This window comes from Pectinophora gossypiella, chromosome Z (assembly GCF_024362695.1).
Source record: "Pectinophora gossypiella chromosome Z, ilPecGoss1.1, whole genome shotgun sequence".
Lineage (NCBI taxonomy): Eukaryota > Metazoa > Arthropoda > Insecta > Lepidoptera > Gelechiidae > Pectinophora > Pectinophora gossypiella.
Window position 1 is genome coordinate 14912432 of NC_065433.1, and position 14001 is coordinate 14926432.

The 14001-nt window shown below is 37.2% G+C and overlaps 2 protein-coding genes across 51 annotated transcripts in view; one reads left to right on the forward strand and one right to left on the reverse strand.

The window, feature by feature from the left end:
* The first annotated feature begins 354 nt into the window (after positions 1 to 354).
* On the forward strand, positions 355 to 5544 carry LOC126379786 (uncharacterized). The gene is made up of 5 exons (XM_050028666.1): positions 355 to 511; positions 3162 to 3294; positions 3803 to 3943; positions 4293 to 4454; positions 5234 to 5544. The coding sequence occupies exons 1-5, from the start codon at positions 506 to 508 to the stop codon at positions 5251 to 5253; spliced, it is 462 nt and encodes a 153-aa protein (XP_049884623.1). The 5' UTR covers positions 355 to 505; the 3' UTR covers positions 5254 to 5544.
* A 938-nt stretch (positions 5545 to 6482) lies between these two features.
* LOC126379776 (titin) overlaps positions 6483 to 14001 on the reverse strand; it is a 109906-nt gene continuing 102387 nt past the window's right edge. For all 50 annotated transcript variants that reach the window (XM_050028639.1, XM_050028627.1, XM_050028605.1 and 47 more), the window contains 12 exons: positions 13834 to 13986; positions 12777 to 13748; positions 11234 to 12610; positions 10846 to 11133; positions 10612 to 10753; positions 9727 to 10439; positions 8831 to 9133; positions 8357 to 8653; positions 8067 to 8171; positions 7733 to 7927; positions 7302 to 7607; positions 6483 to 7053 (listed from right to left, as the gene is read on the reverse strand). In XM_050028639.1, the coding sequence (XP_049884596.1) occupies positions 6857 to 7053; positions 7302 to 7607; positions 7733 to 7927; positions 8067 to 8171; positions 8357 to 8653; positions 8831 to 9133; positions 9727 to 10439; positions 10612 to 10753; positions 10846 to 11133; positions 11234 to 12610; positions 12777 to 13748; positions 13834 to 13986 (5048 nt within the window). In that variant the 3' untranslated portion in view covers positions 6483 to 6856. The remainder of the gene's footprint in view (positions 7054 to 7301; positions 7608 to 7732; positions 7928 to 8066; positions 8172 to 8356; positions 8654 to 8830; positions 9134 to 9726; positions 10440 to 10611; positions 10754 to 10845; positions 11134 to 11233; positions 12611 to 12776; positions 13749 to 13833; positions 13987 to 14001) is intronic.

Genomic DNA, 14001 nt, shown 5'->3' on the forward strand with positions numbered 1-14001 from the left:
ATAAACGTAATGCTTACATATAAATGTGACGGCATCGATCATACACGGGCGGGACACGTAATTAAAATTGGTGCATAGTAGTATGTGCTCTGGTACAATAATGAAAATTCTTAGATACTTACTTCCTAGGAACTTATAAATAAAAGTCGATAGATAGCTTTGAGTCAAGAAGTAGCATCATGCGGTACCTATGAAGGAAATCCGGTCATTTCCGGAAATAAATGTTTGCTGCCCACAGACAGAGATCGGGTGGACTCGGGTGGGGGACGTGCGTACAGGAGTGCTCCCGGGTGCAAGGCAGCCAGATCAATAGGTGAGCGTGCGTCGTCCTGGGCCCGGCCGGTCGGCGCCGCCCCGCCCCTCTCGCCCGCCTGCACCCGCCAGCGCCCGCCGGCACCCGCAGCCGCGCCACTCGTTCCTTGCTCGTCGACTTCTCTAGTTCTCTACACGTTCTCTGGCACACCCTCGTCTATCATCTATCCGCACCGCGCAATTAACGTCCGAAATGGAGGTAAGTGCACCCGATTGTTCCCTGCTCCCTCACGGACAGCTTCCTCGTATTTCTCATTTACGTTTAAAGCTAAGGTTTTGCGGGTATTAATAAATCAAACAAAAGACAGTGTGAAGAATTATCTCGTTTTATACTTAGGTACTTACAAAGGATACTACTTAATTCAAGAGTCCTACTATGGTAGTCTGGGGACCACTGGGGAGGTCAGATAAGTAGGTGATCCAATTTTAAAGATTAGATATTAAATAAATAATAAATAAGATCTTAAATTACCATTATTTCTCCGATAATGTCGTCAAAATAAAGCTTAGTGATTTTTTATTACCTATTCTTTGTGGTAGGTTTACCTAAGTTATTGAATAAAAAATATGAACTAGCTAAGTAAATTACTATAATCCAGCAATATTTTTTATTATTTTTAATTAGGCTCGCTTTACTCGTGTTTGTAGTGATGATTCTTGTTAGGTATTTTGTTTTAATAATTTTGCTAATGGGTTCAAAGTTGGTTACATAATATTGTACATGGTACACAAATGAGTGCGCAGCTTCCCGGTGAGATGAGGGCGGGGTAGGGGAGGACGGGGTTTTGTTTCTGTGTGAGTGCTGTCTGACAAATGTTGTGCTGCTGTGTACCTATGCAATTTACCCCATCTCGCTCTAACTCGCCGTTCTGAGTCCTCTGTGTCCGTGATCCGTCTGTGTCTGTGGTTCCAAATGCAACGCATTTTTATGAGTATTATTATTTTGGATTGTGGCGGAGCGCCGCCTTCTTTTTTCTCTTAAAAACAATAAATAAGAAATATGAGCTGTCTATGATGATAAGTCGTACCTACCTATCTAGGTATTAAAATAAAGTCAATTGACAGTTAAGAGTACAACTAGGTACCTACGTGTGTTGATGAAAATAATGTTAATATCTTCCTTTATGTAGGTAGATAGCAAGGTTTTATATTTGATTAAGTACCTACTTATTTATGCTTTTTTAAAACGAAACGAAACGGGTTAAATTAATCTAAAATATGCTACCTACCTACCTACTTATGCGTGGAAGAATAAAATTATAAAAGTGACTAAAATTGCGTTTATTGTCATACTTATTTATTTAGTTACTAATGTATGTTTATATTTCTGTGAATTTTAGGTACATAATTATGATGTAGGTAGGTATCTCTAGAGTTCTAGTAAGTAGGTAGGTACCTACCGATTTATCTTTGTTTATCGAAGACGGTTGACCTGCGCCCTCACAAAGTTAATTTTAGCACTGGCGCCTAGTGAGTACCTACCTACTATCTACTCATATCTTAGAAACAATAAATAAAGTCATTGACTGGACAGTGCCGTTGAAGCAGAATCTACCTACACAACGTAGTATGTGGATCACGTAGGTACGTAGGTACCTATATTATTAAAATGATTAAAATTAAAATTTAACTTGTGTAAATAGGAATTTACTTGAGTAGGTGTAGGTAGGTAGTGCGTAGGTACCTAGGTATACGAAGAAATTTTAAGACAATGCGAAATTAAAGATTAATCCTAATCAATATTTTGCTGAGCGAAATCTAATGAGCTAATTGTTGTTTATTGATTGAACAAAACATGTTCACCTTTTTTAGACGTGTAGGTATAATTGTAGATTTGCCGCAAATGGCATTAACTAGGTACTTGGCCCGACAAAACATGTTCACTTACTAGGTACAATAGTTGATTGGACAATAACAATAAAAGTGTTTTCAGTTTCCTTAGGTACTTACCTCAGTAGTCAGTGCCGACTAAGTATTTAGGTACCTACCTACTTAGGTATAGGTACAAACGACTTGAGATCGCGGGTCGCGCAGAGATTACCTAAATGAACTACCTAGAGGATGTGTCATAATAAAAAGGAAAAATAAAATTCAAGTGCTTTACGAAATAGGGCGGTGTGTTGCAATCCTGAATAATAAAGGCGAATTACGATTAGCTAAGTATACAATTAGTAATGTTGCTATTATGTAACTGCAGGGTCGGTCGGAAGGATGTTCCTTCCGAGTACGGAAAAAATCAATTGAAAATCACTCATTTTTTAACCAAATTGGCTTTGCGAACAAAATTATTTTAATGAGAAACGTCTTTGTTTTCGGTCCCCATGATAGGCCTAAATAGCGCCAACATAAGCGACAAGAAAGTTAATTGTAGGTATAGGTAACTATTAAGGGAGACAAAAATATAAAAAATATTTGATCATTTGTAAGAAAAAAGGAAGCATTTTATACGGTAATACTAGGTACCTATTACGATATTCGAAGGGCACGTAAAATAGACGATCCCACCTACTAACACATCTCAATAGTCCCATTGCCAAGTCGTCAGGCTGGGTGAAAACTCTGGCAAATGGGTTCGCTACCAGGCATGTAACCTACCTACATTATCGTATTAGCTATGCTACCAGTTAAACACCTCCATCAACCCGCTCGCAATGTGTCAGTGTGGTGGAGTAGATAATTGTCCATATCCTCCCCGCTTGATTGAAGTGAGGTGTGCGCCCAGCAGTGGGATTTAATATAATTATTTACTGACTTATTTTTTCTCTACCCTGAACTTGGTAATTGCTAAGTTATTGGAATTTATTTCTTGATTCTTTTTCCTGATCTTATTTGAAAATGTATTGTTCCAGAACAAGCACTGGTGGTGGATGGTGGCGGGTCTGATCCTGCTGTCTGTGGCGGTGGCCTCCGCCGAGGGCGAGGTGTGGGAGGAGAGCGAGCATGAAGTCCTCATCCGCAGCGAAAGGGGCGCTAAAAATAGAGGTTAGTATTTTAAGAGAAACACCACCACTTCCCGGTGCGGCTGCAGTTTGGCGCACTCAATGACACATGGCATGTGTTTTTATAACTTGCAAGCCTGTTCCTATTTTAGCTAAACGACAACAAGCGTCTGGCCGCGTCAAAGTGTAGGTTTATCTCTCTAGTAGACGCTCACGCCCGGGCTCCTTTATTGCTGGGAAATATTTAATAGATAGATATTAGGCCACTTTTGTTCTTTTCCATTGTTCCATTTTCTGTTTCTTTGTAACTTTTTTTATGACCACATTAATTGTGAATGTTTTCTTGCCACTGGTTGCCTGGAAGAAATTGCTGCTTAGCCAGATTGTACTGTATCTTTCGTCCATATGTGTGTAATAAAGTATATTTGTATTGTACTATATCGTTTTTTGAAAACTGTAGATTTTATAGTAAAGAGATATATCTATTTAATCAATATATTATTTCCTGTCACGATTCCTAAACTATTTATTTACACAATTATTTTTATCAGCGGAGACGTGTCGCTATTCTAGAGGAGCATGGTCCGAGTGCGACCCCAAAACTAACTTACGAACAAGAACACTGACACTCAAGAAAGGCGACCCGACCAGCTGCGAGCGTACTAAGACCATCCAGAAGAAGTGCAAGAAAGGTAAGTGCATATAATATTATCTACTTACATAGAAATCACCTATCTAATGGCTAAATACGTATCAGTCGTATCACACGTACGTGTGGAAGCATTTTAGTGAAGCGTATCTATTACTTATATAGGCCTATTAATTCTAAATAAGGCTACTTAACTATTAATAAAATCATTTTTTTGTTCACGCGTTAACTGACTGCGCAATATAGATACCTATTATTACAATACTAATATAAGTAGTAGGTAGATATTTAAAGTCTATAATAGTTTCTGCGTATCCCGGTGGGAAATAGGTGTGAGTTTATGTATGTATAGTATTTAAACTGCAAGTAACGTTTTATTGTTATATTTTTAGCATGCCGTTATGAGAAGTCTTCCTGGAGCGAGTGCAGCCCTAACGGCGAGATGTCCAGGACCGATGTACTTAAGGCCAATAGCGACCCCACTTGTGAGCAGAGTAGGCGCATGACAAAAAAATGCAACAAGAATAAACAAGTCAAATCTACCAAAGATAAGGGTGAGATATTACGTTTTTCATCATCATCATTACCTTAGCGTTATCTCGTTCATGCCCTTACTTACCCGTTCGTAAGTACTTAAAATCCCAAAGCATTTATTAAAACTAATTTGTGAACATTCTTCAACAGAACAAAACTGTTTCAGGATGTTGTAATCATCATTGTGAGTGCAACTGAAGACCTGATCACGCCCAATAATAAATATTTTTATAACTTAAATACATATAATGCAATGCTAAGGCCAATAGAAATTACCCTGTTATTGTTATGTTACTTTGCTTATCCGGTTGGGAAATACTTGAATTTATAGTATGAACACTTTTTTACCCCTTCAGCTTGTCTGTTTGGTATGTTGGGGCTCAAAGCTACAAAAATCCGTCGATACGCCAGCACGTGCCATATGGAATCCTATAATCGGGGTTTCTGACTTGACATCGAAAGCTATTGTTGCGAAATTATATTCGGCATGTCCGTCACGTTCTTGTTGGACTTGATGTTTTATAGACCTGTACTATAGTAACATACTTACTGTAGCACAGGTCCATAAAACATCACGTCAATGCCTGCCTTGGCACACTTACTGACACGCAACGCAACGACGTGATGACTATTAGGTACTTACGATAACCGGCAAGTCGCATAACGTGTTAAATAAAAGTGTGTTTCTGCCTCAATACAATGACTATTTAGGTACTTCCCTAATTAGGCTAGGCAGGCAAAACTAATTAAAACTAAAAAACGTAACTGATTACCAGACTAATAAAGTATTTTCTTTCAGGTCGCCGAAATCGTCAGTAAGGCTGCAAAACATCTACTTATGTTTAGATTAACAAATAACCCTAATATTGTAACTTAATTGACGGTTTCGTTAATATTAATTTATATGTAATAGTGCCAAAATAGAGTCCAAACTTAAATACTTTTCTAAAGTTTCGTAAATTAATTTTAGTTTTAAATTAGCAGCAATTGTAACAGTACAATTTATCTACAATTAATAATAAAATGTATGAATATTAAAACTAAGTAGTAACGATTCATTTTATTGTCACTAAGTAAGTAAATCTTTGATATTAAAATAAATATAAATTGTCTGTTCTTTTTTCTCAGAGAACACACCCATTACAGCACATTTTAAAATTTATCCCTCTAAAAAATTGAAGAGTGTTTGGATGAGTTATTGTAGTAAGTGCTGATGTACTAGCATACTATTATTTTTGGTCGATTTCATACGTAGGTAGATAAACTCACGCCCGTAAGCCCTGATGGGGTAGGGTGGGGTGGGGTGGGAGCCGCAGGTCACTGTTGATACGAAGTCCTGAGACGGATGTGATAAACCTTTATGGTGATGATAGATCAGCCAATGGCCCATGTAATCCCTCTGTCGGATTATACGACATGCCACGGAAGATAAGTACCTGAAAGCGTTCTATGTATTGTCCATTTCTCAGGTCCATTCCCTGCTCAGCTTATTTGTTTTTTGACATGACTTAGGCAAGTACTTCAATTATCCTTGGATGGCGTTCACTACTTGGCCGGACTATCGTATAATCTGACAGACCGATTGTATCTTCAGTTCATCGTATCCTACTTAGGACTCCATATCAAATCATATGCCATCGCTGTGGGTTGACTTCGGATTCCTTGTGGCTCAGCCCACCGCATTAGGGATTACGGGGCCAGTTAATGTGGTTATGTGGTTAAGAACCAGCGCCTTCAGAGTATTTTCTGATTTAGACTTAGAGTAAGTACTTGGGTAGACTACTCGCGATAGCCGAAGTCCACACCGATGACGTTCATACGTTGAATAAATTATTCTGACTTGAGTTCTTATTATTCGAACATAATGCTGTCCAAGAAACTTGCGAAATCCTACCTACGTAACTGCCGGCCTAATTATATCCCTGAACAAATAGACAATCACAGGCGAAACAAGGCAGATGAACCAACAGCCACATTGTCGACATGATGACGTGCCATTTGACCAATGCCTGAAGGATCTTTGAATGGTAAGTAAATATAAACTGCGGTTATTTTAAAATTGCTATATTAATAAGTTTTATCAAATAAAAGCCTGATGAGATATTCGAGCTTCATTCAATTTCTCGAAAATATTTTGCACCTATATTTCGTCTCCCTTTACCTACATATTGAATGAAACTCAAACCTCACCATCAGACCTTACTGTTGACTAGTTTTAAATAAATAAATAATTTCTTAGCTAGAATAAATACTATACAGATATAAAAATCGTATTTAAAAAATTAGAAAACATGGGGTTCGACGCTGGACACGCTGGATATGTTGAGCATGTCCAGTTGTACGAGGTATCCGCCAACTACGTACAATAAATATTTCGACGTTAAATATCACAGGTAAAGGTTTGCGCGTGCGTGTATTCGCATCACTTAAATAGTTGTTTAGCGTAATGCCATATCCTAAAGAAGTATTCGTCGCGGCGAAGCAGGGATCCTCGCGCGTAGGAGCGGATATCTGCATCCATGTTGTGCTCGCGCAGCCACGACGTAGTGGTCTGCGTGCTGAACGACGTCGGCTCCGTCGCTTCCGTGTGCTCTCCCGGCTCTTCGTCCGCATGCGAATCTGAAAAAATACCATCATTGATATCTTTAAGGAAGTCAGATTTCGTCAATTTTGTGAGTTTCTTTGAAGACATGAATTTTAAGCTACTTTTTCTTACTTATTTTTGAGTTTTTAGCTAGCTAGAGAGACACACGCAGAGTAGGTACAGATTATCAGTATCCTCCTTTGATTTCGACCGATAAAGCATTGCCTATTTTATAACGTTCACAATTAATTCCGTAATAAATATTTAGTAATATTCTACATACCTTCTCCTGGGATCACTTTGAAAGGTTCATCTGATTCGAGTGGTTCGCTTAGTCCTATCTCGTTTCGGGCGTATATCCTGATCATGTAAGTATGATTTTCGCTCAGGTCGCGGATGTTGAACTTGAGGGTATGAGCGTCCACTTTGCCTACTTCCATCCACATCGTTTTAGTGACGTCACGAATAGCGATGTTGTATCCCAGCAATGGTGCCCCGCCATCCCATTCAGGCGTTCCCCATGATGTCATTACGATGTTGTTACCAACAGTTCTGATTTCAAGCGGGGCGGTTGGCGGTGACGGTACAGCTGTAAGAGGTTATTTAGTATCACCTTGTTTGCAGAGGAAAATTGTACATAAGACCTGTAGTTGTAACAAAGTACCTAGGTATAATGAATTGGCAAAATAGTTATTATTACACCTTGCTACTTACTTGCATGTTTCTCCAGACGCACGGATTGCGACTCTGCCGGAAGGCTCACGCCGATAGCGTTCTCAGCTGATATCCTGAATACAATCTCATCCTTTTCCTTTATATTCTCTATGCAATGTTCGAACGCCGAACCCCCGACTGTAATAACCTTCGTCCACGTTTTTCCCTTTACAGTCTTGTACTCGATAATGTAATCTGAAAAATGACAGTGTTATAATTCCCTGCAGGATAAACGCTCATTAACAAGAGCTTACTTAAGATAAAAGTTTAGGCTTTCCATAATTAAAAATATTTGTGTTAATTTGAAAAGGGACTGTAGGTATTATAGACTTACTGGTGATGACGCTTCCTCCGTCGCTTTCTGGAGCCGCCCATTGAAGAGTCACAGATCTTGAAGTAGTTTCACGTACAACAAATTTCTGCGGCTGTGATGGGGGAGCTAACGAAAAAAAGAATATCAGGTACTTAAGTACATTTTATTAAGACACTACTTTTTCCAAATAGAATCACAAGTTGAGCATTTAGAAAATGAAGACGCTGTCGGTAAGATTGTTAATTACTTAATAATAAAATTTAAAATAAAATATGTAAGTAGTTCAGAAAAAATATAGGTAATAAACTTACAAAGCGTTTTTCCCATAGTAACTTCTTCGTCAGATATATAAGGCTGGCTTGTGCCTATTTCGTTTCTCGCGCATATTCTGAACTGATATTTTGCATCTGCTGTTAGCTTCTCAATTTTTGCAAAAGTTTCGGAGACAGTGGCCACATGAACCCATTTCTTTCCCGTCTGCTTAATTTCCACACTGTAGTCAAGGATTGGCGATCCACCGTTCTTCTCCGACGGATACCAGGTTATTGTGAGAGAATCCTTATTAATTCCGAAAATTCCAAGTGGACCCAATGGTGGCGATGGCACATCTAAAAAAGATAAGTTTAAGTAGTAAGTAGGTAGTATTTTTTATTTTTGTAAATTTCGCATTTAACGACAATGTTAAAAGTACATGATGGCTATTGACGATGTGGCGTGACGTGGAAATACTCTATTCTTCTTAAAGTAAGTATTGTCTTAACTTTCCAAATGAAAGAAGTACAAACCTAGGGCTGTTTTAATGATGATTGGTTCACTTTCCAAGGCCTCTGAGAATCCAACGGGATTTTGTGCCATTATACGGAACATATACTCGCAATTCTCATTAAGTTTCTGTATGCAATATGTTTCCACATCTTTGTTGACGTCGGCTACTTTCACCCATTGGTCCACCTCAGGCTCGTGTTTCTCGATGGCATATTTGGTCAGTTCAAGGCCACCATCATCGAGGGGTGGCTTCCACTCTATGGTGACAGATTCCCGGCTTATTTCCCTCATGATAACGGGGCCTTCTGGTTTGCTAGGCTTATCTGAAACAGTATAAATATGTATTATATAAAAGAATAAATATTGTTTTTCGGATCGTGAAGACATGCTTAGGTAATAAAATCGTTTGATTTTTATTTTACATGCTAAATGCTGATGTAGGTTATAATATGGATCAGGTAATACAATGGTAATAACGGCAAAAATATTTTCAATATTAATGTTAAATAAGTACTGAATATTTAATATAAGTTTTAACAGGTTGTTAATCGATAAATTGATAATCCTGATTTATGAAGAGTCATAATATTTTGGTTTAAGTCGGTTCTGAAAATCAAAAGGTGAAACTCTAGGGCCATCTATAATTTACCCAGATACGATTCCTCGGGTGATCTAGATTTGCTACGGCGTTCAGTGTCATCTAAAATTATTAATTACTGTGTATGAAAGGACGAACACAATTCTAAAAATGGCGGAATGCAATTTCTTCCATTGCGTTATTAAAGCTTCCTTGGCTTAAACTTGTATCTCGGTCGAGCATGTAACAGCAGCAGATTGTAGATTTTTAATAAGTAAGTACCCTAAAAAACACCACAAAACAAATAACAATAAGGTATTTGATGTTTTCCTAACTTACCATATACTTTCAGTGATAGTTCTACACTGCTGGATCCGGCTTTATTTCGAGCTTCTATCGTGTACTTGCTGCGATGCGATCGTTGTAATCGGGAAATTTTAATACTACTGGTGCTATCCTTAGTAAATATTTGTATTTCTTTTGAATGTTCAATCTTGGTTCCATTTTTATACCATGAGATTTCAGGCCTAGGAATACCTTTGATAGTGGCCGTTACACACCATTCTTCATCTACCTTGTGTTTTTGATTAATTTCTTTTTCAGGAATTTCTATTATTGGTTTCTGTTGTACTTCAAGCGTGCAAGAAGTTTCTACCTCCCCATGCTCGTTTGCGGCGGTACATGTATATTGACCTTCTGACGTATCTGTTGCAGTTACCACTAGCGTAGCAACTCTGTTTTCGTATGTAGCTTTAGCAGTTTTCAATTTCTTTCCATCCTTAAACCATGTAACCTTCGGCTGTGGGTAACCTCCAAATATACAAACTAATTCGACATCTTCACCTGGTCCTCCTATGACATCCTTCAATGGTTTTTCTACAGTAGGAGCTTCAGTTTTCGTAATCTTCTGAATCTGTACGAATTCCGTAATTTCTGATGCTTCACTTACACCAACTTCGTTAACTGCATATACCCGGAAGCGATACGAAGACTTTGTTTTCAAATTTTCTATGCTGTATTGTGTTTTTGTAACATTTTCAATAGATGTCCACCTGAAGAATAAGATTTAAAATGTGAATGGTATTTGTTAATAATTTAACGTTTTACTAAGTTGGGTAGACACACACATCGTAGGAAACTAATATATATTATTATGATAGTATAGATTTTTCGGATTCGGAGCACTAAAATAATATAGCACATAGAACTTTAACAATGACTTACTCTGTTCTATTTATTTCCTGATATTCGACAATGTAGTAAGTTATTTCGGTACATCCTTTATTTTCTGGCTCTTCCCAGCAAATGTTCACGGAGGTATCGTCTATTTCTAAAACGATAGGCTTGCTGGGTGCGGATGGGACATCTGCAACAAAAATGGTTTAAGTAGTAGTAATAATATATGGAAAAGTAGTATTAAGTAATCATTAAATATTAAACATACAAAAATGTACATACCTAAAACTAGTACGTTGATATCTGCTTCGGCCTCTCCGCAGTTATTGGAGAGTCTTAATTTATATATACCAGCATCTGTATTCTCTACTTTTTTAATAGTTAAGCTTGCGGCTTGAGAATCTATTGTAGGTTTAGTGTGTTTAGATTTCTTGATAATTTTAGCATTGACAATCCATTCATCATTGGGTATTGGTACAGCATTATAATGAACGCAAATAGTAATGTCACTGCCTCTTTTAACTCTATATTCACTGTCGTATTCAATAATCTTGGGGGCAGACTCCAACACTAAAAAATCAAAATTGTACATTAGAACATACAATGTGCAACGTTATTTAAATTATATATGTTGTCTAAAGACTTTTTAAATAAATTATATATTAAGTACCTTCAACTTTAAGTTTTGTTGAACACTTAGCATCTAACAACACACAAGAATATTCACACTGATCTTCTTCGGTACATTTTTTAATTATAAGAGTACGCTTAGTAATGTCTGATATTAGTATGAATTTTTCTGTATCTTCTATTATTGTCTTCTTTCTGTACCAAATAACATCCAAATTCTCGTCCGGAATTTCTACAGTCAAGTAAGCATCAGTGTTTGCTGGTACGATTATAACTTCTGGTAATCTTAGTGTGAAGTTTATTGAGGGTTCATCGACGGTTAGTTTTGCAGTACATCTGTCACTGCCGACTTCACATGCATATTCACCAGCGTCATCCTTGTCACAGTCATAAATCTTTAACTTCTGTTTTTTCCCGTCAATTGTAAGCTGCATGTGGTTTGAGAATTGAATTTCGGTGCCATCTTTGAACCAACGGACAAGTGCATCACCTTTGGTAAGTTCAATTTCGAATGTAGCTTTATTTCCTTTAGCAACTTTTTGGTCTTGAAGACGTGATATTATTTCTGGAGGTAGTTCAACTACAGTTATCTCAGCGGTACATGAATCATCACGAAGAATGCAAGTGTATTCACCTTCATCGTGTACAGACGTGTTCCGAATAAGCAACTTTCTTACATTACCTCTCTTTTCTATTTCATACTTATTCTTTTTGGGCTTAATTTTTTCTCCATCCTTTTCCCAAAATACATCGGCAGTTTCAGAATTAACTTCAACTTCCAAAATTGCAATATCTCTTTCTTTAACCTCAAAGTCTTGTAGCTTACGGATGAATTCAGGTATAGTTTCATGGACTATTAATTTAGTGCTTGTCTCTTGATCTTTAACTACACACTTTATAGAGCCTACATCTGTTATTTTAGTTCTTTTGATCCTTAATTTATGCGTGCGACCTTCTTGGATTATTTCACGATGATCCATGCCACTGATCTCTTTTTCGTTGTGGTACCATTTTGTAGAAACTGTGTGGGATGTTTGACATTCCAAAACAACAGTTTTGCCTTCTTCTGTTTCATAAGATTTCTTCAGATTTTTCACAAAAGTTACCTTATCAACATCAATTGTCACGCGAGCGCCATGAGATGCTTTGCCTGCGCTGTTTGAAGCGACGCATTTGTAATCTCCAGAATCAACTTCAGAATCAACATTTGTTATGATTAACTCTATATTTTCTCCGTCGAAATTTTGAGTTACTGTCTCAGAAGGTATTATAATTTGGTTATTTCTATACCACGTTATAGACGGAACCGGATTTCCAGTTACTTTAGCGTTTAATTTTATCGTTCCCTTTTCCTTTACTGTTATCTCTTGGAATCTATTTATAAACAATGGTGGTTCAGCGTTTTCTTCAGTAGGTTCTGAAAATATAATAAGAAGGAAATATTTCAACTATTGTATCAAAATAAAGTAATTATTCATATTATTTATAATTTACTTATTTAAGTTATAAATTATATATTTAAGCAAGTTAAGTAATAAAATCATATTTGCAAGCATGCAGTAATTATTAATCAATTAATATACCTTCAATAGTGATAACTGCAGTAGTTTCTGTTGTTCCCTCTGAATTAACGGCTTTGATTGTGTACACGCCGTCGTCTTTTCCTTTTTTAGGTTTAATGATTGTAATAGTATGAGTATCGCCGTCGCTCTTAGTTGTTAATGACTTTACTGGTTTATTATTTTTATACCAAGTAACAGTAGGTCGAGGGTTTCCTACTACTTGTGCGGATAAAACTATGCTTTCACCCTCTCTAATAGTCATGTTTTTAAGTGGTTCTATTACTTGGGGTTTTTCCTTCTCCCCAGTTTTAATTTTGAGCACAATAGGCAAGCTAGCTTCACCTTCTCTGTTAACCGCTAGAACAGTGTATGTTCCTTCTTGGAATTTTTTAACATTTGTTATTTTCAAAACACTGCAGTACATGTGCATATCTGATTCAGTGGCTATAGAAATATTTTCGTCAGGCATTATTTCTTCCCCTTTGAAAAACCAAGCAATATCTGGTTCTGGTATTGCTACTAGTCGGCATTCCAAGAAAATTTGTGATCCTTCATCTACATACTGTGCCTTTGGTCGTTTTGAAAACGTTGGTGGAATGCCTTCTAAAATATCAGCCAAAGAAGATTCACGTGATAAACTCTTTCGAGATAAAACAGTCATTTCTGATCCATGATCTGAGAGAGGAGCTTCTACGATTAATTCTGTAGTACTGGACGCAAAACCAGCTGCATTTTTAGCTACGCATGTGAAAGTACCAGCGTCTTCAGGGAACACTTCTCTGATAACTAATGTGGCAACATTGTCATCATCATAATACATTTGGAAGTCTTGCGAAGGCTTAATAATTGCTGTTTGCCTGAACCAGGTGATTTGAGGCCTAGGATAGCCTTCAACTTGGCATTCAAATTGAACTGTAGATCCATCTGGAGTATGTTTAGGACGTAATTTTTCCACAAATATAGGTGCAATTGCTTGTTCTTCAGATGTTGGTTCTGAAATAATTTGTTGTTGATAAACATTAAATATCGTGAATTTTTACAAAAAAAGGCGTATGGTTAATTTGATTACGATACTTACTTTCAAATACTGGAAGTTTATCTATCTTTTCATTTAGTTTTTTCTGTAAATACAGGGTGTAATTTCCTTCATCCATTAAATACTGCGCAGGCACCCATCCTTTTTCTTCAGTAAGATGTTTGCGAACAAACCACCAGTCTTGATTTGTAGTTTCTGCAATAAAACGAA

What these genes read in the sequence shown, in the direction of transcription:
- LOC126379786 (XM_050028666.1), top strand. An exon ending in AAGGGGCGCTAAAAATAGAG is followed by an intron (nt 3,295 to 3,802) that starts GTTAGTATTTTA and finishes TATTTTTATCAG; the next exon opens with CGGAGACGTGTCGCTATTCT. An exon ending in CCAGAAGAAGTGCAAGAAAG is followed by an intron (nt 3,944 to 4,292) that starts GTAAGTGCATAT and finishes TTATATTTTTAG; the next exon opens with CATGCCGTTATGAGAAGTCT.